Here is a 27,132-nt window from a genome sequence, read left to right as displayed (position 1 = left end):
TCTGAACGGGACATAATCTAGTTCTCCTGGATTGCAGGAGTGTTTAATCACTCTGGAGATATGCCTCTGATTTTCAGCCGTTTTTTAAGCAACTCGCGTTTTTTGTGGCGTTTTTTTATGGCCGTTTTTGGAGCTGTTTTCCTGCTGTTAAAACGGCTCCAAAAACGGCTCAAGAATTGACATGCACTAATAACACCCAAATAACGCCCCGTGGGAACAGGACGCTGTATTTCCCATTGAAATCAATGGGCAGATGTTTGTAGGCATTCTGCTTCTGGTTTTTCAGCCGTTTTTCTGGTCATTTACGGCCATGTGAACATATCCATAGTCACGACATCCACTGAAATGCACCGTGAAATCATGAAAATGTTTGCCGCCTGGTGTCCATAATGTGAACTACACACACTACACAGTACTGTAAAAACAAGGGAATGAGTGCCATCTGGTGCTCAAAATGTGAATTGCATCCACTCTGGTTAGTAGGTTTGCCTCTTGTGGCTGTTCATCTGCGTAAGCCGTAAATGTTCACAGCAGCTGCAGAGCCGCATCAGACAGACGCCGTATAAATACACAACCTGAGGCGCCCCCTCCTATACATTATACAGTGCGACATCATGATGGGGCATTAGCAAAAGTCTGAGCCTCCACTGTTATAACATCCTCATCTAGGTAGCGTGGCCGAGCGGTCTAAGGCGCTGGATTAAGGCTCCAGTCTCTTCGGGGGCGTGGGTTCGAATCCCACCGCTGCCAGGTATTTTTTTTTATATTTGCAATAACATTCCCTGTATGTGGTTTACAATCCCGTCCACATCACTATCTTCTTAGGGACCTCTGCTCTTATTTATATAAAATACAGATAGCAACATTATTGTAATAAAACATCTATATAATTTGCACACGAAAAACAATAAATTGCATTTTAAGACCTGAGTTTTATTGCATCGACAAATAAATATATCACAGGATATTTTTTTTCATTATAAAATGTAGTTACAAAAAAAAAAGGGCTCGTCCGGGATTTGAACCCGGGACCTCTCGCACCCAAAGCGAGAATCATACCCCTAGACCAACGAGCCAACTTCCAGGGGCACTGCCGATTTTATATGTAAGTAATCACATGAAAGTGAACGCATTATAGCACATAGTAACCTGAAGCAGAGGGGCTGGGGCACAGAGCTGACACTCTACAGAGCTCCCTGCGATCAGGATGATGACAGCGGTGGTTGTGATCCCTGCCATCCTGTATGTGTTTGGGGCAGTGAAAGGTAAGATGTCTTCTTCCCAGTTATGGCCACCTAATGCGAATATCCTTACATAGTTCTGATCTAATAAAAATTTACATTGTTCAGTCAAGACGGAGGCGGAGTGTACAGAAATACCAAAATCACTCTTTGGCCTTCTGATTGAATGTCTAAGGGTATGTTCACACGACAGCGCAAAATACGTCTGAAAAACAGGAGAAAACAGCTCCAGAATTTCAGATGTTTTTGCAAGTGGACCCGTTTTTCGCAGCGTCTTTTACGGACGTAATTGGAGCTGATTTTCATTGGAGTCAATGAAAAACGGCTCCAATTTTGTCCCAAGAAGTGTCCTGCACTTCTTTGCAGCGGGCGTAATTTTATGCACCATCTATGCGCCGTCTTTTGACAGCGACGTGTAAAATGACAGCTCGTCTGCACAGAACATTGTAAGACCCAATGCAAGCAATGGGCAGATGTTTGCAGGCGTAATGGAGCCGTTTTTTCAGGCGTAATTTGAGGCGGCTATGTTCACACAGAGTATTTTGACGAGTTTTTTGACGCGGAAATCACGCCGCAAAACTCGCCAAAAACCGGCCGAAGATGCCTCCCATTGATTTCAATGTGAGGCGGAGGCGTTTTTCTCCCGCGAGCGGTAATACCGTCTCGCGGGAGTAAGAAGGGACATGTCCTATCTTCGGGCGTTTACACCTCTGACCTCCCATTAACATCAATCAAAATCACGCAGCCACGCATCATATGGTGATGACACATGGTGCTGTTAAGTGCCTTTTGCGCACGCAAAATGCAGCGTTTTGTTCCGCGCGCAAAACGCACACGCTCGTGTAAATCCGGCCTAAAGTGGATATAGTTCACATTTTGGACACTAGGAGGCTGACTTTTCGTTGTTTATACGGTACTGTAAAGTAGATGTAGTTCACATTTTGGACACTAAGAGGCGGACATTTCCTTGTTTCTACGGTAATGTAAAGTAGATGTAGTTCACATTTTGAACACCAGGTTGCGGCCATTTCCATGTTACTACTGTACTGTAAAGCTGATGTACTTTAGACACCAGGCGGCGAGCCTTTACACATTTTCACGGTGCTGTGAAGTGGATGAGGTTCACATTTTAGACACCAGACGGCGAGCCCGGTGCTGTGAAGTGGATGTAGTGCGTATTTTGAACGCCGGGCGAACAATTCCTTTCCGGTGCTGAGCTTGAAAATTGATGCAGTTCATGTTTTTGAACACCAGATGGCCGCATATCCATGTTTTAGTGGTACTTTAACATGGAAGTAGTTCACAATTTGGACAACAGGTGGCGAGCATTTCCAGGTTCTCACGGTACTGAAACTGCAGTTCACATATTGAGCGCCAGATGGCCCCGATTACACAGGTAACAACACACTTCCGCCAGTAAGTGATGCCTGATGATGACGTCGTTTCCGTTTTCTGCCAGTATTTCCAGGAGTTTTTGAAGTCTGGGATAAAGTTGGGCGGTCAGTGCGGTGTCCGGTTCCCATGGAGACCGGGGCACCTCAGGGTGTTCAGGTAGGTGTCCGGCGTGTAATGTGAGGTAATGGCCGGTGTCTACATGTCCTGAGACTGCGTCTTGTTGCAGGTCACGTCCTGGCTGCAGGCGGTGGAGAGACATGTCCTGGAGCAGCTGTGTGAGGGGGAAGCGGGGAGAGAGCTCATCCCATGTCTGCAGACCCTGAGCCCCCAGCTGCCTGTCAGCTACAGGTACAATACAGCCCCCATAACAGTGCTAGAGGTACAATACAGCCCCCATAACAGTGCTAGAGGTACAATACAGCCCCCATAACAGTGCTAGAGGTACAACACAGCCCCCATAACAGTGCTAGAGGTACAATACAGCCCCCATAACAGTGCTAGAGGTACAATACAGCCCCCATAACAGTGCTAGAGGTACAATACAGCCCCCATAACAGTGCTAGAGGTACAACACAGCCCCCATAACAGTGCTAGAGGTACAATACAGCCCCCATAACAGTGCTAGAGGTACAATACAGCCCCCATAACAGTGCTAGAGGTACAATACAGCCCCCATAACAGTGCTAGAGGTACAATACAGCCCCCGTAACCGTGCTAGAGGTACAATACAGCCCCCGTAACCGTGCTAGAGGTACAATACAGCCCCCGTAACAGTGCTAGAGGTACAATACAGCCCCCGTAACCGTGCTAGAGGTACAATACAGCCCCCGTAACAGTGCTAGAGGTACAATACAGCCCCCGTAACCGTGCTAGAGGTGCAATACAGCCCCCGTAACCGTGCTAGAGGTGCAATGCAGCCCCCGTAACAGTGCTAGAGGTGCAATGCAGCCCCCGTAACCGTGCTAGAGGTGCAATGCAGCCCCCATAACCGTGCGAGAGGTGCAATGCAGCCCCCATAACCGTGCGAGAGGTGCAATGCAGCCCCCATAACCGTGCGAGAGGTGCAATGCAGCCCCCATAACCGTGCGAGAGGTGCAATGCAGCCCCCATAACCGTGCGAGAGGTGCAATGCAGCCCCCATAACCGTGCGAGAGGTGCAATGCAGCCCCCATAACCGTGCGAGAGGTGCAATGCAGCCCCCATAACCGTGCGAGAGGTGCAATGCAGCCCCCATAACCGTGCGAGAGGTGCAATGCAGCCCCCATAACCGTGCGAGAGGTGCAATGCAGCCCCCATAACCGTGCGAGAGGTGCAATGCAGCCCCCATAACCGTGCGAGAGGTGCAATGCAGCCCCCATAACCGTGCGAGAGGTGCAATGCAGCCCCCATAACCGTGCGAGAGGTGCAATGCAGCCCCCATAACCGTGCGAGAGGTGCAATGCAGCCCCCATAACCGTGCGAGAGGTGCAATGCAGCCCCCATAACCGTGCGAGAGGTGCAATGCAGCCCCCATAACCGTGCGAGAGGTGCAATGCAGCCCCCATAACCGTGCGAGAGGTGCAATGCAGCCCCCATAACCGTGCGAGAGGTGCAATGCAGCCCCCATAACCGTGCGAGAGGTGCAATGCAGCCCCCATAACCGCGCGAGAGGTGCAATGCAGCCCCCATAACCGCGCGAGAGGTGCAATGCAGCCCCCATAACCGCGCGAGAGGTGCAATGCAGCCCCCATAACCGCGCGAGAGGTGCAATGCAGCCCCCATAACCGCGCGAGAGGTGCAATGCAGCCCCCATAACCGCGCGAGAGGTGCAATGCAGCCCCCATAACCGCGCGAGAGGTGCAATGCAGCCCCCATAACCGCGCGAGAGGTGCAATGCAGCCCCCATAACCGCGCGAGAGGTGCAATGCAGCCCCCATAACCGCGCGAGAGGTGCAATGCAGCCCCCATAACCGCGCGAGAGGTGCAATGCAGCCCCCATAACCGCGCGAGAGGTGCAATGCAGCCCCCATAACCGCGCGAGAGGTGCAATGCAGCCCCCATAACCGCGCGAGAGGTGCAATGCAGCCCCCATAACCGCGCGAGAGGTGCAATGCAGCCCCCATAACCGCGCGAGAGGTGCAATGCAGCCCCCATAACCGCGCGAGAGGTGCAATGCAGCCCCCATAACCGCGCGAGAGGTGCAATGCAGCCCCCATAACCGCGCGAGAGGTGCAATGCAGCCCCCATAACCGCGCGAGAGGTGCAATGCAGCCCCCATAACCGCGCGAGAGGTGCAATGCAGCCCCCATAACCGCGCGAGAGGTGCAATGCAGCCCCCATAACCGCGCGAGAGGTGCAATGCAGCCCCCATAACCGCGCGAGAGGTGCAATGCAGCCCCCATAACCGCGCGAGAGGTGCAATGCAGCCCCCATAACCGCGCGAGAGGTGCAATGCAGCCCCCATAACCGCGCGAGAGGTGCAATGCAGCCCCCATAACCGCGCGAGAGGTGCAATGCAGCCCCCATAACCGCGCGAGAGGTGCAATGCAGCCCCCATAACCGCGCGAGAGGTGCAATGCAGCCCCCACAACCGCGCGAGAGGTGCAATGCAGCCCCCACAACCGCGCGAGAGGTGCAATGCAGCCCCCCCACAACCGCGGTAGAGGTGCAATGCAGCCCCCCCACAACCGCGGTAGAGGTGCAATGCAGCCCCCCCACAACCGCGGTAGAGGTGCAATGCAGCCCCCCCACAACAGCGGTAGAGGTGCAATGCAGCCCCCCCACAACAGCGGTAGAGGTGCAATGCAGCCCCCCCACAACAGTGGTAGAGGTACATTCTGCATGTAGCAGTGCTGTGTCCTTCCTGTAGGGGTCAGAATGTAGTTATGTTGGGGTGTGTCATGGTCTAGGTGGCTGTAGTGATCTCTTATCTCTTCCTAGTCTCGCCCCGATCGCTCAGCTGCTCTCCCTCCAGCGCTCGCCCTGCGTCTCCCTCCTGGGCTGGGACACTAAGCAGTTCCAGCAGTGGAGTCATGAGGGTTTGGGGCACAGGAGAGAATCCAGCAGTGCACCCTCCGCCATACTTCCACGTGCCCGTCTCCTCCTGGTAGGGTACATTACAGACCAGCCCACTGGTAACGAGAATGATGGGAACCTTTATATCCGAGACGCCAGCGGCTGTGTGCCATGTGAGGTGAGATGCCAGCCTGACAGGAGGGTTTGGTTGTTATGGGCACATAATTTCTCATTTTACTATGTAACATACAGGGGCTGCAAACTACTAGTCAGTGCCCATGACAACCCTTACCTGCGGCCACAAGATGGCGTCACTCTGAAGCGGTGATGTGATTATTCTCCCCACAGATGTCTCAGTTTGATTGGTCATGTCTGGGCTCTCTGGTCTTCTTCCCTTGTTGGACTTATATTCCCAGTCATCACAGAGGAGGCTACGTGGAGGTCATGTCTCCCCCTATACCAGTCACCCGACCCGAGGTCACAGCACAAGTTCCAGCGGGTTCTTCATCTATGACTCCTGAGTCCGCCACCCTGCTTCTAGGTGACAGGTAATGGGTGTTCCTGTAGCCTCTACCCCTCCTCCTCCTCCTGCCATTCCTGCGGCCTCTTCTTCTTTTTTGTGCCTTTCCCTTGGCCTCTTCCCCTCTTCCCCCCCCCCCCCCCCCGTCTTCCTGCGGCTCCTCCTCCCCCCTCCTCTTGGCGTTCCTGCGGCCCCTCCTCCTCTTGGCGTTCCTGCGGCCCCTCCTCCTCTTGGCGTTCCTGCGGCCCCTCCTCCTCTTGGCGTTCCTGCGGCCCCTCCTCCTCTTGGCGTTCCTGCGGCCCCTCCTCCTCTTGGCGTTCCTGCAGCCCCTCCTCCTCTTGGCGTTCCTGCGGCCCCTCCTCCTCTTGGCGTTCCTGCGGCCCCTCCTCCTCTTGGCGTTCCTGCGGCCCCTCCTCCTCTTGGCGTTCCTGCGGCCCCTCCTCCTCTTGGCGTTCCTGCGGCCCCTCCTCCTCTTGGCGTTCCTGCGGCCCCTCCTCCTCTTGGCGTTCCTGCGGCCCCTCCTCCTCTTGGCGTTCCTGCGGCCCCTCCTCCACTTGGCGTTTCTGCGGCCCCTCCTCCTCTTGGCGTTCCTGCGGCCCCTCCTCCTCTTGGCGTTCCTGCGGCCCCTCCTCCTCTCGCCGTTCCTGCGGCCCTTCCTCCTCTCGGCGTTCCTGCGGCCCTTCCTCCTCTCGGCGTTCCTGCGGCCCTTCCTCCTCTCGGCGTTCCTGCGGCCCTTCCTCCTCTCGGCGTTCCTGCGGCCCTTCCTCCTCTCGGCGTTCCTGCGGCCCTTCCTCCTCTCGGCGTTCCTGCGGCCCTTCCTCCTCTCGGCGTTCCTGCGGCCCTTCCTCCTCTCGGCGTTCCTGCGGCCCTTCCTCCTCTCGGCGTTCCTGCGGCCCTTCCTCCTCTCGGCGTTCCTGCGGCCCTTCCTCCTCTCGGCGTTCCTGCGGCCCTTTCTCCTCTCGGCGTTCCTGCGGCCCTTCCTCCTCTCGGCGTTCCTGCGGCCCTTCCTCCTCTCGGCGTTCCTGCGGCCCTTCCTCCTCTCGGCGTTCCTGTGGCCCCTTCCTCCTGTTGGCGTTCCTGCGGTACCTCCCCCTCGTGTTCTTACGACCCCTCCTCCTCTCGAGGTTCCTGCGGCCCTTCCTCCTCTCGGCGTTCCTGTGGCCCCTTCCTCCTGTTGGCGTTCCTGCGGTACCTCCCCCTCGTGTTCTTACGACCCCTCCTCCTCTCGAGGTTCCTGCGGCCCTTCCTCCTCTCGGCGTTCCTGCGGCCCTTCCTCCTCTCGGCGTTCCTGCGGCCCTTCCTCCTCTCGGCGTTCCTGCGGTCCTTCCTCCTCTCGGCGTTCCTGCGGCCCTTCCTCCTCTCGGCGTTCCTGCGGTCCTTCCTCCTCTCGGCGTTCCTGCGGCCCTTCCTCCTCTCGGCGTTCCTGCGGCCCTTCCTCCTCTCGGCGTTCCTGCGGCCCTTCCTCCTCTCGGCGTTCCTGCGGCCCTTCCTCCTCTCGGCGTTCCTGCGGCCCTTCCTCCTCTCGGCGTTCCTGCGGCCCTTCCTCCTCTCGGCGTTCCTGCGGCCCTTTCTCCTCTCGGCGTTCCTGCGGCCCTTTCCCCTCCTTCTCCTGGCGTTCCTGCGGCCTTTTCCCCTCCTCCTCCTGGCGTTCCTGCGGCCTTTTCCCCTCCTCCTCCTGGTGTTTCTGCGGCCCCACCCCCTCGTGTTATTACGACCCCTCCTCCTCTTGGCGTTCCTGCGGCCCTTCCTCTTGACGTTCCTGCGGCCCTTCCTCCTCTTGGCGTTCCTGCGGCTTTTTCTCCTCTTGGCTTTCCGGCGGCTCCTTCTTCTCCTCCTGACTTTCCTTCGTCCTTTCCCCCCAAATCCTGGCGTTCCTGCAGCCTCTCCCCTTCCTCCTGTTGCCATTCCTGCGGCCCCTCCCCCTCGTGTTCTTACGACCCCTCCTCTTGGCATTCCTGCGTCCCTTTCTCCTCTTGGCGTTCCTGCGGCCCTTTCTCCTCTTGGCGTACCTGCGGCTCTTCCTCCTCTTGGCATTCCTTCTGCCCCTCCTCCTTCTTGTGTTTTTACGACCCCCTCCTCCTCCTCTTGGCGTTCCTGCAGCCTCTCCCCCCATCTCCTCTACCTGGTGTTCCTGTGGCCTTTTCCCCTCCTCTACCTGGTGTTCCTGTGGCCTTTTCCCCTCCTCTACCTGGTGTTCCTGTGGCCTTTTCCCCTCCTCTACCTGGTGTTCCTGTGGCCTTTTCCCCTCCTCTACCTGGTGTTCCTGTGGCCTCTCCCCCTCCTCCTCCTCGCGTTCCTGCGGCCTCCCCCCTCTTCCTCTTGGCGTTCCTGCGGCCCTTTCTCCTCTTGGCGTTCCTGCTGCCCCTTCTCCTCCTTGTGTTCTTACGACCTCTCCTCCTCCCCCTGTATTATGATTTATATGTTTGTCTTTATTTTCCTCGCTTGTCCCATGACCAGTGTTTTCTATCCTTCTCTTTTCTTACCCCTCTCTCCTCCTGCAGCAGCCGATCCCATGGATCCCGAGTGTCAGTATCTGGTCAGCTGTCATCTGTCACATCACTGGTTACCATCCGGAACAAGACTTTCTTCTTCTTCTTTCTTCAAGATACAAAACAGTCTGTACCTGTGATTGTACAGGTGAGTGCGTTACCCTGCAGGAGGAGGAGTAGTCTCATAGCTCTTCTATATGTATCACCCTGCAGGAGGAGGAGTAGTCTCATAGCTCTCTTCTATATATATCACCCTGCAGGAGGAGTAGACTCATAGCTCTCTTCTATATATATCACCCTGCAGGAGGAGGAGTAGTCTCATAGCTCTCTTCTATATGTATCACCCTGCAGGAGGAGGAGTAGTCTCATAGCTCTCTTCTATATATATATATATATATATATATATATATATATATATATATATATCACCCTGCAGGAGGAGGAGTAGTCTCATAGCTCTCTTCTATATATATATATATATATATATATATCACCCTGCAGGAGGAGGAGTAGTCTCATAGCTCTCTTCTATATATATATATATATATATATATATATATATATATATATCACCCTGCAGGAGGAGGAGTAGTCTCATAACTCTCTTCTATATGTATCACACTGCAGGAGGAGGAGTAGTCTCATAGCTCTCTTCTATATGTATCACCCTGCAGGAGAAGGAGTAGTCTCATAGCTCTCTTCTATATATATCACCCTGCAGGAGGAGGAGTAGACTCATAGCTCTCTTCTATATATATCACCCTGTAGAAGGAGGAGTAGACTCATAGCTCTCTTCTATATATATCACCCTGCAGGAGGAGGAGTAGACTCATAGCTCTCTTCTATATGTATCACCCTGCAGGAGGAGGAGTAGACTCATAGCTCTCTACTATCTGTATCACCCTGCAGGAGGAGGAGTAGTCTCATAGCTCTCTTCTATATGTATCACCCTGCAGGAGGAGGAGTAGTCTCATAGCTCTCTTCTATATGTATCACCCTGCAGGAGGAGTAGTCTCATAGCTCTCTTCTATATATATTACCCTGCAGGAGGAGGAGTAGTCTCATATCTCTCTTCTATATGTATCACCCTGCAGGAGGAGGAGTAGACTCATAGCTCTCTTCTATATGTATCACCCTGCAGGAGGAGTAGTCTCATAGCTCTCTTCTATATATATCACCCTGCAGGAGGAGGAGTAGGCTCATAGCTCTCTTCTATATGTATCACCCTGCAGGAGGAGGAGTAGACTCCTAGCTCTCTTCTCTCGGTGTGACCTCTCTGTATCTCCCTTCATGGTCGTATCTGTATCTTCTCTTGCAGGTTCCATCCAAGCTGTCCTGGAATCAGGTGTTAAATGTGGGTGACACGTATGAAGTGACCTCTCTCGCATTCTCGTGTCTTCGCGGGTCACTGCAGCGGGTGTTTGCTGTGACGTCCTCTTCCCTTCTCGTCTCGCGGCCACAGCTCTCTCCATCCATTTCCTCCACTCCTATTATGGAGAGTTCAGAAAACCTAAGAGAACCAAGTGAAACTACAGCGTCACATGGTCGCCCTCGGGAGAGAGCGACGGGAGGACAATGTAAAGAAGCCAAGACCTTAACCTACAAGGTGAGGACCGGAGACCGGTCATTACATCGAGGCTTCTCCTTACAGTGGACGCTGCTGAGCTTACTCCATTTATAATAATAGTGAAGCGTAATAAAGGCATGCTGGGAATTGTTGTCCATCAAAGACTGGGAACTCGTCAGAATTTCTATCCCAGCCTATTGAACCTTATGTACTGTAGTACGGACACATATCTCCAAGAGGTTGTCCATGCTATCCACTGAGCAGACCCCTGACATTTCGCTAATGGGGGAGGGGGGATATGTATCCGCTGTATCTCTCTCTCTGGTGTAATATGGGGTTCTCTCTTTCAGGGGGTTGTCACACAGGTGCTGAATGCCCATGCAGGTTTGTTTGAGCTGGATGGGGCGGTTCTCCTCTGCATGGCATACACCCAGCTGCGGAACGGAGGGCGAGGACTTCGAGTTGGCGCGAGGGTTGAGGTGAGGTAACGTTACAGGTGAGGTGTAGAGACTATATCCGGCAGCGCTCATTTATAGCTGTGCTCTTGGTTTTCAGGTTTGTGATGCCCACCTGCAGCAGTCTCCCAGCCCTGTCTTCCCCACTCTTGTCCTCTCGTGCTGTCTCAGAAGCCGGCTCAGAATATGTGAATTCTCTCGTCTTAACACGCCATGTTCCCTGTTCTCCGGATCCAGTAACTTATATCTCCACCTTCTGTTCCGCTACCGGCTGCGGCTGCCGGAGTACCTGTGGGTATGTCACGTCATCGACCAGCTGCAGGACAAGTAAGTGATGTGGAGGGATCTGTTATGGTGGTGATGGGGGCGGGGCCGTGACAACCTCTCAGGTAACCTAGTTATATAATGAGAGCATTGAAAATTTGTATATGGTTTATGTCATATTATTATTATGATCCGGATCTTTCAGATTGTGTCCTCGTCTGGTCAGACAGTCCTGCGTCACCCGACCTCACGGATCTGGAGCACAAGGTCTTGCAGAGAAACTGTTGTCCCCCGCACTGTCCACTTGGCCCAACGGGAGACGTGAGAGGGATATACAGGAAGAGATGGTTGCAGATCCACATGACTGTCCACTGCGAGAGGTAAGGCCCATGAGGAATAAGAGGTGGGGGGGGGGTCAGCGGTCATGATGTAATAATACCATCTCCTCATCCCCCCCCCCCCCCTCCTACCAGTACTCACCGCTGCCGCCTCCCTGGTGCCTCCCTCCTCTCTCTCTGTTTCCTTCTCTGGTCTCGTCGTCTCACAACCTTCAGGGAGAGGAATCAAGTCAGCGTCTTCTCTGGTCCCGTTACTCACTGCGATCCGGAGACCTGTCCACGCCTCACGTGAGTACGAGAGATCATACCCGCCTATATACTGAGGCCAAAACAGACTTCATTGTCGGGGTGTAATGTATAGGAATGTAGAGTCTCCATGGACAGATCTGTGGTATTGTTTGGTGACCAACAAAGAAGCGGGAGAATTTCCAGGGATGCCCCCCCCCCAACAAAGAAGCTTGAGAATGTCCAGGGATGCCCCCCCCCATTCGCAGAGTACACCATGCTTGATACTCTCACACTACAGTATGACATGTGAGAAGCACCCGGTGTTGGGAGGAGGAGTCCCAGGTGAAGGGGGTGGGGCTCTGGGTGAAGGTAGGGTGGTCCTTGTTTGTTGGAAGGAGGGGCACAAGAGGCCTATAGTTTAGTGACCGGTTGTAACGCCTGAAGTAACAATAGAATTTCTATCGTTTTTGCTTCCTCACATTTCGACAGGACAAGTCATGTTTTTATGCATCACAATTTCGGGTAAAAATATGGTAGCGTTTAATTTATATGAATTATTTTGGTAAGGGGAATTGATAAAAAAGAAGCTATTCCACCTGTTTCTTACTTTTTTGTTTTTTATGGTGTTAACCGTTAAAAGTAATATAATAGAAAGCGTAACTTTATTGTATGGGTCCAGATGAGTGTGGGGATATATAATAAGTATTTGTTTTCTATGGTTTTTTACTTTGATTAAGTTTATTTTTTTTAAAAACTAGGGTTTATTTATTTGTTTTCGCATTGCGGCTTGGTTTTCTTTAATCATTTACTTTATTTGACTTTTTTTACTTTTTCTTTAGAACGCTTTACTACTGTAGTATGCCTGTGACAATACTTTACTGTCAGTGCATGTAAAATGTACAGGCATCTGTTAGGACATACCGAAGATCTGCTCTAACTGTCACTAATGCGTGACAGCCCTGGACGCCTTTATTAGGTCCAGGGCTGTCATGATTTCCCAGTCCGTCCTGGCGATTGCATTGACAAAGCGACCGGGACAGGACAAATGTAGCCCCCTCCCATCGTCCGCACTTATCGCAGTGCTTCAGGGGTTAAACATCTGATATCGGAGGGTTCTCCGATCCCGGTCGTTAGTGCAGGAGTGTGGCTGTCAATCACAGTCACGCCTAATCGCATGGGCACAGCTGATTTACATGTACATTATTCTGCGTTAAAGAGGCTCCGTCGCCAGGTTATAAGTGCCCTATCTTCTACATCAATTTTGACGGAGTTATGACCTATTTTAGATTTATGCTAATTGTGTTTTTACTTTTTGACCAAGTGGGCGTTGTGGAGAGAAGTGTATGACGCTGACCAATCAGCGTCATACGTTTATTCATTTATTCAGCACATAGTGATCTTGCTACATCATGATGTGCTGTCACATACTTACACATTAACGTTACTGAAGTGTCTTGAGAGTTAATAGACATCACTACCAGCCAGGACGGGATGTCTATTCACAATCCCGACACTTCAGTAACGTTTGTGTGGAAGTTATAGCACATCAAGCGTAATCTCGCGAGATCACACTGTAAGCTGTCATTTACAGCGTGATCTCGCGAGATTATGCTTGCTGTGCTGTAACTCCCACACAAACGTTACCGAAGTGTCGGGATTGTGAATAGACATCGCGTCCTGGCTGGAAGCGATTGTCTATTAACTCTCAAGACACATCAGTAACCGTTCATGTGTGAGTAAGTGACAGCACATAGTGAACGACGCAGGATCATTATGCGCTGAGTAAATGAATGGAGAGAAGTGAATGATGCTGATTGGTCAGCGTCATACACTCCTCTGTACAACGCCCACTTGTTCAAAAGTAAAAACACGCCCACTTGTCTATTAAGAAACAAATTAGCATAATGTAATGACGGGGTAGGGAGACAGACAGGTGAGCCCTAATCTACCCGCCACTAGTCCCTGCCTACTTGCACGGCCCGTCCTAGGCGACGGCGTACAACTGGGCGACGGTCCCTACGCTTAATATGTGCACGACAGACAAACAGACATGGGTCCACAGAAGCTAAGGGAAATGGGGCAGTTGCCCACGGCAACACCGTGAGCAACAAGAGTAGTGAACGAGCCGAGTCAAACCAGGAGTGTACGAAGTACCAAACGCAGAGCAGGAGCGTAGTCAGTAAAGCCAGGGTCAATATGAAGCAGAGGTCAATAGTACTAGCAGAAGCAGCAGAGCCAGGAAACAGGAAAGAATCACAGGCAAAGGAGGAGCAGGAAATGCAGGTATAAATAGACCGAGGGCGGGAGCTATAGCCATCTGGCCAGGCTGTGATTGGTTCTCCCACTCCTGAGCCTACCAGCCTGAGTGGTAGCAGATCGAGTCACTCTATCAGACATAGGAGCAGATGCAGACTGATTAACCACGGGCGTCGACACAGAAGCTGTGACTGGCAAATCCTTTACACATAAATCTAAAATTGTTTATAACTTGGTCAAAAATGATAGTTTTTTTAAAAATAAAAAACACTTATGTGCATTACAGCGCCGATCAGATTATGTAGGAGATAGGGCACTTATAATGTGGTGACAGAGCCTCTTTAAGGGGTTAAAGAGGAAAACACTCAAAGTGAAGCTGATACTGCGTCATGCCTAGTGCAGAGGCTGAGGGGGCAGAGCATAATTTCTCTGATTTCAGATTTGAATCCCTGAGTCATGCTCCGCCCCTTCAGGCCCTTCTCTAGGCATAAGATAATGTATCGGTTTTGCCTGGAATGTTCCTGTAAGTTCCTCATCAGGGGTTTGTCACCGTAACCCGTCAGGCGATGTATCTCGGGGGTTTGTGAGTGGAGAATTGTCGTAATTGGAAACAGTGTCTTTCTCTTTAAGCAGTGACATCACAAGTTTCTTCTATAGGTTCCTCTGTGTGGATCGGTTAGATGCAGGTCTAGAGATGGCGGCTGCACACGTCCTGGGTCCAGTCATCGCTATGTCACATTATAGTCTCTCTCTACAGGTCCTCCTTGGTGTTCTTCAGGTCTCCTCCTCAGGATCCCTGCTATTAAAGGATCAGTCGTCTTCTCTCACCTGCCTGGTCTTGCCGGCTCCTCCAGTAGCGTGGATAGGTACGTGTCCCCCGCTTCTTTCATTGCCCACAATGGCCGTATTTTTACTTGTATGTTTCTAAACCTCTTCTATCAGTCCCGTTCGCCAATGCAAGTGTGCGAAATACCCCACCGTCCAAGCAATTTTCCATGGGAAAACCTTTTTCCTGTGTTTCACAGCGACGATCAAATAGATATCAAGGCCAAATCCTACTGTGTATAGTGGGGAAAATCTCAGGTATTTGTGCGATCCTTAAAGGGGACATCCAGTGAAAATGATCTTATATTCGCAGGCTGCGTCCTCGAGGTTCGACACTATCACTTGGTGACTGAAACCATTCGTAATAAAGATGACCAGGATCAGCGCTGCAGGTAACAGTCCCACCGAGCTTCATGTCCACCTGACCAGTGTGTAGGTCGTTCTTCTTCTCACCGCCCCGTGCTCTTTCTGCCTCAGGACTTACGTGGTGTTCCTCGCTCGGGACGTGAGAATCCTCCACTTTTCCCATTCCTCCTCCTCTTCTTGCCCAGTTCCGGTATCTGGGGTTCAACCGCCAAGTAAAATACCCCAGCTGGAGGCTTCCTGGGCACAGCGCCATCTAGTCATAAAAAATTTGGAAGGGAGGCGTCTAAAACCCGGCCATGACAAAGAGCTTCAATTCCGGGCTACGGCTTCATGGGTGGACGTCCAGGACTTCTCTCCAGAAGAAGGAGATAAATATGCCAAAATATCAGATAAAGGAGATGGTGTTTCAAAGGTAGGAGAGTGAGAGAGCTATTGTCCTGTTATTCGGTGTTATCGGTCAGTGACTGAGGGATATATTCTGTTGTCTGTGCAGGTTGTACTGCTGTTCTCCTCCTCCGCTGTCCGCTGGTTTCATTTCTTACAGCCAAACAGGTTGTATCGTCTGACTGCAACAGGAGAGACGGTGAGACACTGTGATTTACTGTACGCCATATTTCTGTCACCCTGCAGTAACACTGTAACGCTCCCTTATGTCTGTGTCACCCTGCAGTAACACTGTAACGCTCCCTTATATCCGTGTCACCCTGCAGTAACACTGTAACGCTCCCTTATATCTGTGTCACCCTGCAATATCACTGTAACGCTCCCTTATATCTGTGTCACCCTGCAGTAACACTGTAACGCTCCCTTATGTCTGTGTCACCCTGCAGTATCACTGTAACGCTCCCTTATATCTGTGTCACCCTGCAGTATCACTGTAACGCTCCCTTATATCTGTGTTACCCTGCAGTAACACTGTAACGCTCCCTTATGTCTGTGTCACCCTGCAGTATCACTGTAACGCTCCCTTATATCTGTGTCACCCTGCAGTATCACTGTAACGCTCCCTTATATCTGTGTTACCCTGCAGTATCACTGTAACGCTCCCTTATGTCTGTGTCACCCTGCAGTATCACTGTAACGCTCCCTTATATCTGTGTTACCCTGCCGTATCACTGTAACGCTCCCTTATATCTGTGTCACCCTGCAGTATCACTGTAACGCTCCCTGATATCCGTGTCACCCTGCAGTATCACTGTAACGCTCCCTTATATCTGTGTTACCCTGCAGTATCACTGTAACGCTCCCTTATATCCGTGTCACCCTGCAGTATCACTGTAACGCTCCCTTATATCCGTGTCACCCTGCAGTAACACTGTAACGCTCCCTTATGTCTGTGTCACCCTGCAGTATCACTGTAACGCTCCCTTATATCTGTGTCACCCTGCAGTATCACTGTAACGCTCCCTTATATCCGTGTCACCCTGCAGTATCACTGTAACGCTCCCTTATATCCGTGTCACCCTGCAGTATCACTGTAACGCTCCCTTATATCCGTGTCACCCTGCAGTAACACTGTAACGCTCCCTTATATCTGTGTCACCCTGCAGTAACACTGTAACGCTCCCTTATGTCCGTGTCACCCTGCAGTATCACTGTAACGCTCCCTTATATCTGTGTCACCCTGCAGTAACACTGTAACGCTCCCTTATGTCCGTGTCACCCTGCAGTATCACTGTAACGCTCCCTTATATCCGTGTCACCCTGCAGTAACACTGTAACGCTCCCTTATGTCCGTGTCACCCTGCAGTATCACTGTAACGCTCCCTTATATCCGTGTCACCCTGCAGTATCACTGTAACGCTCCCTTATATCCGTGTCACCCTGCAGTAACACTGTAACGCTCCCTTATGTCCGTGTCACCCTGCAGTATCACTGTAACGCTCCCTTATATCCGTGTCACCCTGCAGTAACACTGTAACGCTCCCTTATGTCCGTGTCACCCTGCAGTATCACTGTAACGCTCCCTTATATCTGTGTTACCCTGCAGTATCACTGTAACGCTCCCTTATATCCGTGTCACCCTGCAGTATCACTGTAACGCTCCCTTATATCCGTGTCACCCTGCAGTAACACTGTAACGCTCCCTTATGTCCGTGTCACCCTGCAGTATCACTGTAACGCTCCCTTATATCTGTGTCACCCTGCAGTATCACTGTAACGCTCCCTTATATCCGTGTCACCCTGCAGTATCACTGTAACGCTCCCTTATATCTGTGTTACCCTGCAGTATCACTGTAACGCTCCCTTATATCTGTGTTACCCTGCCGTATCACTGTAACGCTCCCTTATATCTGTCACCCTGCAGTATCACTGTAACGCTCCCTTATATCTGTGTTACCCTGCCGTATCACTGTAACGCTCCCTTATATCTGTGTCACCCTGCAGTATCACTGTAACGCTCCCTGATATCCGTGTCACCCTGCAGTATCACTGAAACGCTCCCTTATATCCGTGTCACCCTGCAGTAACACTGTAACGCTCCCTTATATCCGTGTCACCCTGCAGTATCACTGTAACGCTCCCTTATATCTGTCACCCTGCAGTATCACTGTAACGCTCCCTTATATCCGTGTCACCCTGCAGTATCACTGTAACGCTCCCTTATATCCGTGTCACCCTGCAGTATCACTGTAACGCTCCCTTATATCCGTGTCACCCTGCAGTATCACTGTAACGCTCCCTTATATCTGTGTCACCCTGCAGTATCACTGTAACGCTCCCTTATATGCGTGTCACCCTGCAGTATCACTGTAACGCTCCCTTATATCTGTGTTACCCTGCAGTATCACTGTAACGCTCCCTTATATCTGTGTCACCCTGCAGTATCACTGTAACGCTCCCTTATATCTGTGTCACCCTGCAGTATCACTGTAACGCTCCCTTATATCCGTGTCACCCTGCAGTATCACTGTAACGCTCCCTTATATCTGTGTCACCCTGCAGTAACACTGTAACGCTCCCTTATATCCGTGTCACCCTGCAGTAACACTGTAACGCTCCCTTATATCTGTGTTACCCTGCAGTATCACTGTAACGCTCCCTTATATCTGTGTTACCCTGCAGTAACACTGTAACGCTCCCTGATATCCGTGTTACCCTGCAGTATCACTGTAACGCTCCCTTATATCCGTGTCACCCTGCAGTAACGCTCCCTTATATCCGTGTCACCCTGCAGTATCACTGTAACGCTCCCTTATATCCGTGTCACCCTGTAGTATCACTGTAACGCTCCCTTATATCTGTGTCACCACGCAGTATCACTGTAACGCTCCCTTATATCTGTGTCACCACGTAGTATCACTGTAACGCTCCCTTATATCCGTGTCACCCTGCAGTATCACTGTAACGCTCCCTTATATCCGTGTCACCCTGCAGGAGGAGGAGTAGAAACATAGCTCTCTTCTATATGTATCACCCTGTAGGAGGAGGAGTAGACTCATAGCTCTCTTCTATCTGTATCACCCTGCAGGAGGAGGAGTAGTCTCATAGCTCTCTTCTATATGTATCACCCTGCAGGAGGAGGAGTAGACTCATAGCTCTCTTCTATATGTATCACCCTGCAGGAGGAGGAGTAGTCTCATAGCTCTCTTCTATATGTATCACCCTGCAGGAGGTGGAGTAGTCTCATAGCTCTCTTCTATATATATCACCCTGCAGGAGGAGGAGTAGTCTCATAGCTCTCTTCTATATGTATCACCCTGCAGGAGGAGGAGTAGGCTCATAGCTCTCTTCTATATATATCACCCTGCAGGAGGAGGAGTAGACTCATAGCTCTCTTCTATATATATATATCACCCTGCAGGAGGAGGAGTAGACTCATAGCTCTCTTCTATATATATCACCCTGCAGGAGGAGGAGTAGACTCATAGCTCTCTTCTATATATATCACCCTGCAGGAGGAGGAGTAGACTCATAGCTCTCTTCTATATGTATCACCCTGCAGGAGGAGGAGTAGGCTCATAGCTCTCTTCTATATGTATCACCCTGCAGGAGGAGTAGTCTCATAGCTCTCTTCTATATGTATCACCCTGCAGGAGGAGGAGTAGGCTCATAGCTCTCTTCTATATATATCACCCTGCAGGAGGAGGAGTAGACTCATAGCTCTCTTCTATATGTATCACCCTGCAGGAGGAGGAGTAGTCTGATAGCTCTCTTCTATATGTATCACCCTGCAGGAGGAGGAGTAGACTCATAGCTCTCTTCTATATATATATATCACCCTGCAGGAGGAGGAGTAGACTCATAGCTCTCTTCTATATATATCACCCTGCAGGAGGAGGAGTAGACTCATAGCTCTCTTCTATATATATATCACCCTGCAGGAGGAGGAGTAGTCTCATAGCTCTCTTCTATATATATATCACCCTGCAGGAGGAGGAGTAGACTCATAGCTCTCTTCTATATATATATCACCCTGCAGGAGGAGGAGTAGACTCATAGCTCTCTTCTATATATATCACCCTGCAGGAGGAGGAGTAGTCTCATAGCTCTCTTCTATATATATCACCCTGCAGGAGGAGTAGACTCATAGCTCTCTCCTATATATATCACCCTGCAGGAGGAGGAGTAGTCTCATAGCTCTCTTCTATATATATCACCCTGCAGGAGGAGGAGTAGTCTCATAGCTCTCTTCTATATGTGTCATCCTGCAGGAGGAGGAGTAGACTCATAGCTCTCTTCTATATATATCACCCTGCAGGAGGAGGAGTAGACTCATAGCTCGCTTCTATATGTATCACCCTGCAGGAGGAGGAGTAGACTCATAGCTCTCTTCTATATATATATATATATATATCACCCTGCAGGAGGAGGAGTAGACTCATAGCTCTCTTCTATATGTATCACCCTGCAGGAGGAGGAGTAGACTCATAGCTCTCTTCTATATGTATCACCCTGCAGGAGGAGGAGTAGACTCATAGCTCGCTTCTATATGTATCACCCTGCAGGAGGAGGAGTAGACTCATAGCTCTCTTCTATATATATATATCACCCTGCAGGAGGAGGAGTAGACTCATAGCTCTCTTCTATATATATATATCACCCTGCAGGAGGAGGAGTAGTCTCATAGCGCTCTTCTATATGTATCACCCTGCAGGAGGAGGAGTAGTCTCATAGCTCTCTTCTATATGTATCACCCTGCAGGAGGAGGAGTAGTCTCATAGCTCTCTTCTATATGTATCACCCTGCAGGAGGAGGAGTAGACTCATAACTCTCTTCTATATGTATCACCCTGCAGGAGGAGGAGTAGTCTCATAGCTCTCTTCTATATATATATCACCCTGCAGGAGGAGGAGTAGACTCATAGCTCTCTTCTATATATATCACCCTGCAGGAGGAGTAGTCTCATAGCTCTCTTCTATATATATCACCCTGCAGGAGGAGGAGTAGACTCATAGCTCTCTTCTATATATATCACCCTGCAGGAGGAGGAGTAGACTCATAGCTCTCTTCTCTATATATCACCCTGCAGGAGGAGTAGTCGTCTCATAGCTCTCTTCTATATGTATCACCCTGCAGGAGGAGGAGTAGACTCATAGCTCTCTTATATATATATATCACCCTGCAGGAGGAGGAGTAGACTCGTAGCTCTCTTCTATATATATCACCCTGCAGGAGGAGTAGACTCATAGCTCTCTTCTATGTGTATCACCCTGCAGGAGGAGGAGTAGTCTCATAGCTCTCTTCTATATATATCACCCTGCAGGAGGAGGAGTAGTCTCATAGCTCTCTTCTATATGTATCACCCTGCAGGTGGAGTAGACTCATAGCTCTCTTCTATATGTATCACCCTGCAGGAGGAGGAGTAGTCTCATAGCTCTCTTCTATATATATCACCCTGCAGGAGGAGGAGGAGTCTCATAGCTCTCTTCTATATGTATCACCCTGCAGGAGGAGGAGTAGACTCATAGCTCTCTTCTATATATATCACCCTGCAGGAGGAGGAGTAGTCTCATAGCTCTCTTCTATATATATCACCCTGCAGGAGGAGGAGTAGTCTCATAGCTCTCTTCTATATATATCACCCTGCAGGAGGAGGAGTAGACTCATAGCGCTCTTCTATATGTATCACCCTGCAGGAGGAGGAGTAGACTCATAGCTCTCTTCTATATATATCAGCCTGCAGGAGGAGTAGTCTCATAGCTCTCTTCTATATATATCACCCTGCAGGAGGAGGAGTAGTCTCATAGCTCTCTTCTATATGTATCACCCTGCAGGAGGAGGAGTAGACTCATGGCTCTCTTATATATATATCACCCTGCAGGAGGAGGAGTAGACTCGTAGCTCTCTTCTATATATATCACCCTGCAGGAGGAGTAGACTCATAGCTCTCTTCTATGTGTATCACCCTGCAGGAGGAGGAGTAGTCTCATAGCTCTCTTCTATATATATCACCCTGCAGGAGGAGGAGTAGTCTCATAGCTCTCTTCTATATGTATCACCCTGCAGGTGGAGTAGACTCATAGCTCTCTTCTATATATATTACCCTGCAGGAGGAGGAGTAGTCTCATAGCTCTCTTCTATATGTATCACCCTGCAGGTGGAGTAGACTCATAGCTCTCTTCTATATGTATCACCCTGCAGGAGGAGGAGTAGACTCATAGCTCTCTTCTATATATATCACCCTGCAGGAGGAGGAGTAGACTCATAGCTCTCTTCTATATATATCACCCTGCAGGAGGAGGAGTAGTCTCATAGCTCTCTTCTATATGTATCACCCTGCAGGAGGAGGAGTAGTCTCATAGCTCTCTTCTATATATATATATCACCCTGCAGGAGGAGGAGTAGTCTCATAGCTCTCTTCTATATATATCACCCTGCAGGAGGAGGAGTAGTCTCATAGCTCTCTTCTATATATATCACCCTGCAGGAGGAGGAGTAGACTCATAGCTCTCTTCTATATATATATCACCCTGCAGGAGGAGGAGTAGACTCCTAGCTCTCTTCTATATATATCAGCCTGCAGGAGGAGGAGTAGACTCATAGCTCTCTTCTATATATATCACCCTGCAGGAGGAGTAGACTCATAGCTCTCTTCTATATGTATCACCCTGCAGGAGGAGGAGTAGTCTCATAGCTCTCTTCTATATATATCACCCTGCAGGAGGAGTAGTCTCATAGCTCTCTTCTATATGTATCACCCTGCAGGAGGAGGAGTAGTCTCATAGCTCTCTTCTATATATATCACCCTGCAGGAGGAGGAGTAGACACATAGCTCTCTTCTATATATATCACCCTGCAGGAGGAGGAGTAGTCTCATAGCTCTCTTCTATATGTATCACCCTGCAGGAGGAGGAGTAGTCTCATAGCTCTCTTCTATATGTATCACCCTGCAGGACGAGGAGTAGACTCATAGCTCTCTTCTATATATATCACCCTGCAGGAGGAGGAGTAGTCTCATAGCTCTCTTCTATATATATATCACCCTGCAGGAGGAGGAGTAGTCTCATAGCTCTCTTCTATATATATATCACCCTGCAGGAGGAGGAGTAGACTCATAGCTCTCTTCTATATATATCACCCTGCAGGAGGAGGAGTAGACTCATAGCTCTCTTCTATATATATCACCCTGCAGGAGGAGGAGTAGTCTCATAGCTCTCTTCTATATATATCACCCTGCAGGAGGAGGAGTAGTCTCATAGCTCTCTTCTATATATATCAGCCTGCAGGAGGAGGAGTAGACTCCTAGCTCTCTTCTATATATATCACCCTGCAGGAGGAGAAGTAGTCTCATAGCTCTCTTCTATATGTATCACCCTGCAGGAGGAGGAGTAGTCTCATAGCTCTCTTCTATATGTATCACCCTGCAGGTGGAGTAGACTCCGCTCCCTCCTGTCTTTATCATTGTGTTTTTGGACTTATCCTTTCCTCCCTGTGATTTGTTCATTTATTTTTCAGGATTTGGGAATATTTGAGCGTTTATCTGCTCCTCCCATCGTCTGTGCTCCTCGGTGTCTCCTGGTCCCCGCTGACTGGACACTAGAAGATGTAGAGGTGACTTGTCCTCGCTGTTGTTGTTGTTACTCTCTGTTCTGTGTAGACCCTCTGATCTCTCCTGTCTGTGTATTTAGGGCACAACGCTCTCTCCAGGCGCAGCGGACGTCCTATCTATAGAAGAAGCGCTGAAGAAGAGGTGGGTTGCCCCGCAGGCAGGGCCTCGTGGTTAAGCTGCCATGTGCGGTTCCTGATCCAGGTGATCTTTCTTGCAGCTCCAGTAGCTCTCTGCTGTCAGTGACTGGCGTGGTGTCCAGCCGCTCCATATGTGACACATCGAGTACGAGGGCAGTGCCGTCCAGCACACACAGAGTCCCTGGTAAGCATCGTCGTCTTCTTATTGCTGCCTGGTCATGTATGATGCTGAGACCCTGCGATCCTCCACAGACACCTTTCTGCCTCCCGGAGCATCAATCAAAGTGAACCTAACGCAGCCCCAGAATGCTTTATCTGCATCTGTGTATCTGGACGTCTCAGGGGGCCCCTACCCTCTGGGGCTTCTCCCAGGGGCCACAGTAATGCTGCAAGCTTTGGAGCGGAAAGTGTCCAGGTATTATTCCTTCTCCCCATCTTATTTACATGTGGACTTCTCTTTCGGTTAACGCTTGCGGTAGCCGTTATTCTATATACAGACCAGCTGCATATCTGATGTATTGTATCGGGTGATTCTTTTCTCCCTGGGCCTGGAGGAATTGAGCAGGTCTGTCTGGCAGTGGTATCCATCAGCAAGCAGGGGACAAGGGTATTATTGAACCACATAGGGGGCCATATATACGTAGATCACTTGTTCTCCTGGGATGGAGCAGCGTGTATGGATTATATTGCTCGCATGCAGCTGCTTTCCTATAAGGGAAGTGTCTGCCTGGGAATGAGCACGACTAATAGGACATATGAGAAAAACGGCACTGCAACCATGGCGAAACGCGCGCTATACAAAGTACAGTAGAAGTCCAATAGTCTGGAATATTCCATAATCTGGCACCTTGGTGTTGTCATTTTACTTAATACCCTAATTCTCTATTCTTATGAATTAGAAGTTTTTCCTTAGGATCACCCTTTATAGTAATCAAATACTGCCGATCATGAGATTAAAGACGCCCTGTCACCCGTTTATAACTGCCGATCTCCTACCTAATCTAATAGGCGCTTTAATGTACATAACTACTGGTTTTATTTTGTTTTGTTTTCTGAAAAACTTTTATTTTTGACCAAGTTATGAAGTTATTTTAAGATTTATACATATTTGTTCTTTATGCCCAGGTGGGCGTTTTTGTTACTTTTCACCAAGTGGGCGTTGTGAAGAAAAATGTATGACGCTGATCTATCAGCATCATACACTTCTCCCCATTCATGCCCAGCTTGTTTCACAGCACAGCGTGATCTCGCGAGATCACGCTGTGACGTCACTTCCTCCCGCAGGTACTTCACCGGAGTGAACAGACATCGCCTCCAGTCGTGCCATGACGTTTATCCGAATCTGAAGCGGTTGCGATTTCTGTTCACTGTGTACATATATTACATTACTTATCCTGTACTGTTCCTGAGCATTTCATGAACATCTGATAACATAGTGGCAAACCCTGATATTTATTTTCCTCTTGTTCTCCCGCTAAGGTCTGGCAGCGTCTACCTCCGCAGCGTGCCCACCACCCACGTCAGCATCTTGAGCCCACCAGCAGAGATTTTGTGAGTCTTGTAATTGTGTGAAATAGTTAAAGGGGATTTCTGGTCACAGGGCGGTTTTTCATACTGATGACGTCCACAGGATAGGTCATCAGTATATGATTGATGGGGGTCCGACAACCGGACCCTGTACCAATCAGCTGTCCCGGCTGCCTCTGGGCGCTGGATATTATGCAGTGGTCGTGCCGGAAGCAAAAGGCTCAGTACACTGTATATAGCGGCCGTGCTGACAACCCCATTTAACAGAGTTTTCAAAGTTTATGTAAAAAAAAAGTTCTGGAACTTTCTAATATACTTTTGTGTTTCAATTTCTCACCATTTTCAAGATCTCTGCTTGCTGGCATATGATTGGGGACATTATTGTTCACAGTCAGAAGCCAAAAACCCGTCCTGACCTAATACGTCTAACAGCTGAGGACTGGACTCACGACTGATAGATTTGACCTGCACTGAAACATTGTAACAAAATATCAGGACAGGAGAGAGATTTGTGCCGCTGATGTATTTACCTCAGAGAGGATTGTCTAGATCGGATCCAACTGTAACAAACCCTCAATTGCGAGAAGTATTAGGCCTGTAGGTGTATTCAGCCTCTAGGTATAAACAAGAAAGTTCCCATTCACTGACAGCAAGCAGAAATCTTAAAAATAGTGAGGAAGTTAGTTTGTAATTGGTACAGATAGATCGTCCTTTGTACTTTCAGTCAGGATGTTTCTGCACCCCCTCTTGTGCTGTTCAAGCAGCTGACAGGGACCCCAGCCCCGCAACGTGCCGTGTGCTCCGTGACCTGTGTCCTGAACATGACGCTGTACTGGGACTGCTCCATGTGCGGCGCTGCATTCATACTGGTAAGTCTCCCGTCCACCTCCCTATAATCCAGTTCCCTCATGTCACTCGGCTAAGACTCTTCTTAACCTGCAGGGAGCCTGTGACCGCTCGCCCTCCTGCACCTCTCAGTCCGGGGTCTTCAGAGCAAGAGCCTGGTGAGCAGAGCGCGACCCCCGAGCTCTTACATGAAGGAAGAGCAGAGCGCAACCATGGTTAACCTGTTGTTTTCCATCTCAGGGTGAAAGCGGAGGATGGATCAGGAGAGGCGCAGCTCTACCTGCAGGATGAGGCGGTGGCATTGATGCTGGGAGTCTCCCGAAGCCTCTGGGAGGGTCTGCAGGGGCGGGTTCTGACGCGGGGGAAAGTGGTGGCGAAGAGTCGGGGGAGGAGCGAGATGCCGGTATGTGTGTAGACCAGATAGTGTTATTGAGGATGGTGCTCAGAACTTACACCAATCCTCTGCTGCAGAGTGACGAGGACAGCAAAGACCCTCTGGTGGACCATATGACGTTCCTGATGTCACGTCCCGCCATCTCCCGTCCTCTGCTCCTCACGTTCAGGCAACGCGTGGTAACTGCAGGAGCCGCGATTCCAGGTGAGAATCCCTAACACCAATGGCCGCATTCCGAAACTCTCGTAGCTCGTTACAAGGTTTTTATTTTGTGCCTTGTTTTATGGGAAATTGGGGATCCAGAGATGCCAGGTGAAAGTTAGTTAAAAATCTCTGCTTACGGTCATTGAATGGAAACATGTATTCAGAGACTGAAAGCTCCTCCGGACCTAGTGCTGCTCACACAGATGTAGTTTGTTACAATGCATCAGCTTGAAGTCCACGACAGTAATCTGTGATGCTGTGTTTAGATAATTGAAGATGGTGTAGACTGGAAAACAAATGGAGCAACCATATTGACATGATTCGGAAAGGATGAGGCCAATTTAAATTTGCCATATGTCAATACAGCTTCAACACAGTAACTTGTGCCATGACTGGATGCAATTTTGTCCAATACCTACAGCGGTATTGTTCCATCTGCTATACATGACACTGCCTCTTCTTGCTGCACAGACTTGTTTCAAGTCCAACCCACTCAGAAAGCATGAGAAGATTGCACAGGAAATCATTCAACGTCAATATAAATCATGCGAGACATTGTAATTTGTGGGCTGAGTACTGAAAGGGAGGTGTGGACGAGGAAAGATCAGGTTTTTGGCCACTGAATATAAACAGGAGTGTTTCCATTCACTGACAGCAAGTATAGATCTTGAAAATGGTGTACTGAAATGCAAAGTATGTTACAAAGTTGTAGACTGAAAATGACCGGCTTAAATATCTACTAGTATATCCGTTCATGCTTAAGAACTTGCACTCTAATGTCCTGTCACGTGTGTTGAATCGGTTGTACTTTGTATGTGAAGCCTCTCGTGGTTCCTCAGCGAGCTTATTCATATTGGTAACACTCCCTAGCATCATCACAGCTCACCCGCTTCACGCGAGGGGAGAGAGAATATGTCACCCGTGTTCCAGCAGCACCTGTGGTCACCTGTGTACAGCTACAGAAGGCGGAGCCTCGGGCCTTGTGTCACATGATTAGAGACCGAAACCAATCTGCCATTAGGTAAAATGAATCTGTAATAATGGTAACTGAATATTTTATAAATTATAATTAAACTATTTTATCTATATATAA

At 49.8% G+C, this 27,132-nt stretch overlaps 1 protein-coding gene and 2 non-coding genes across 6 annotated transcripts; 2 read left to right on the top strand and 1 right to left on the bottom strand.

Moving 5' to 3' along the window:
• Positions 1–668: 668 nt before the first annotated feature.
• TRNAL-AAG (transfer RNA leucine (anticodon AAG)) lies at positions 669–750 on the top strand. The gene has a single exon. It is a non-coding gene; the product is annotated as a tRNA-Leu (tRNA).
• A 254-nt stretch (positions 751–1,004) lies between these two features.
• Positions 1,005–1,076, bottom strand: TRNAP-UGG (transfer RNA proline (anticodon UGG)). Its single transcript has one exon. It is a non-coding gene; the product is annotated as a tRNA-Pro (tRNA).
• Positions 1,077–2,295: 1,219 nt separating this feature from the next.
• On the top strand, positions 2,296–27,132 carry CTC1 (CST telomere replication complex component 1). 4 transcript variants are annotated; one of them, XM_075859234.1, is made up of 24 exons: positions 2,296–2,792; positions 2,863–2,984; positions 5,556–5,808; positions 5,979–6,178; positions 8,652–8,787; positions 9,958–10,245; positions 10,557–10,685; positions 10,762–10,988; positions 11,131–11,305; positions 11,480–11,551; positions 14,505–14,613; positions 14,886–14,964; positions 15,050–15,350; positions 15,432–15,521; positions 22,838–22,933; positions 23,011–23,072; positions 23,149–23,252; positions 23,321–23,483; positions 24,548–24,619; positions 25,320–25,464; positions 25,538–25,599; positions 25,682–25,844; positions 25,913–26,039; positions 26,910–27,132. In XM_075859234.1, the coding sequence occupies exons 1-24, from the start codon at positions 2,763–2,765 to the stop codon at positions 27,062–27,064; spliced, it is 3,360 nt and encodes a 1,119-aa protein (XP_075715349.1). In that variant the 5' UTR covers positions 2,296–2,762; the 3' UTR covers positions 27,065–27,132. The 4 variants fall into 4 exon arrangements, with proteins under 4 accessions (XP_075715349.1, XP_075715348.1, XP_075715347.1 ...); XM_075859233.1 differs by having other exon boundaries at positions 2,297–2,792; positions 8,655–8,787; positions 11,399–11,551; XM_075859232.1 differs by having other exon boundaries at positions 2,298–2,792; positions 11,399–11,551.

This window comes from Rhinoderma darwinii, chromosome 3, assembly GCF_050947455.1.
Source record: "Rhinoderma darwinii isolate aRhiDar2 chromosome 3, aRhiDar2.hap1, whole genome shotgun sequence".
Lineage (NCBI taxonomy): Eukaryota > Metazoa > Chordata > Amphibia > Anura > Rhinodermatidae > Rhinoderma > Rhinoderma darwinii.
Note: the sequence above shows the minus strand (reverse complement) of the source record. Positions and strands in the feature narration are given on the sequence as shown.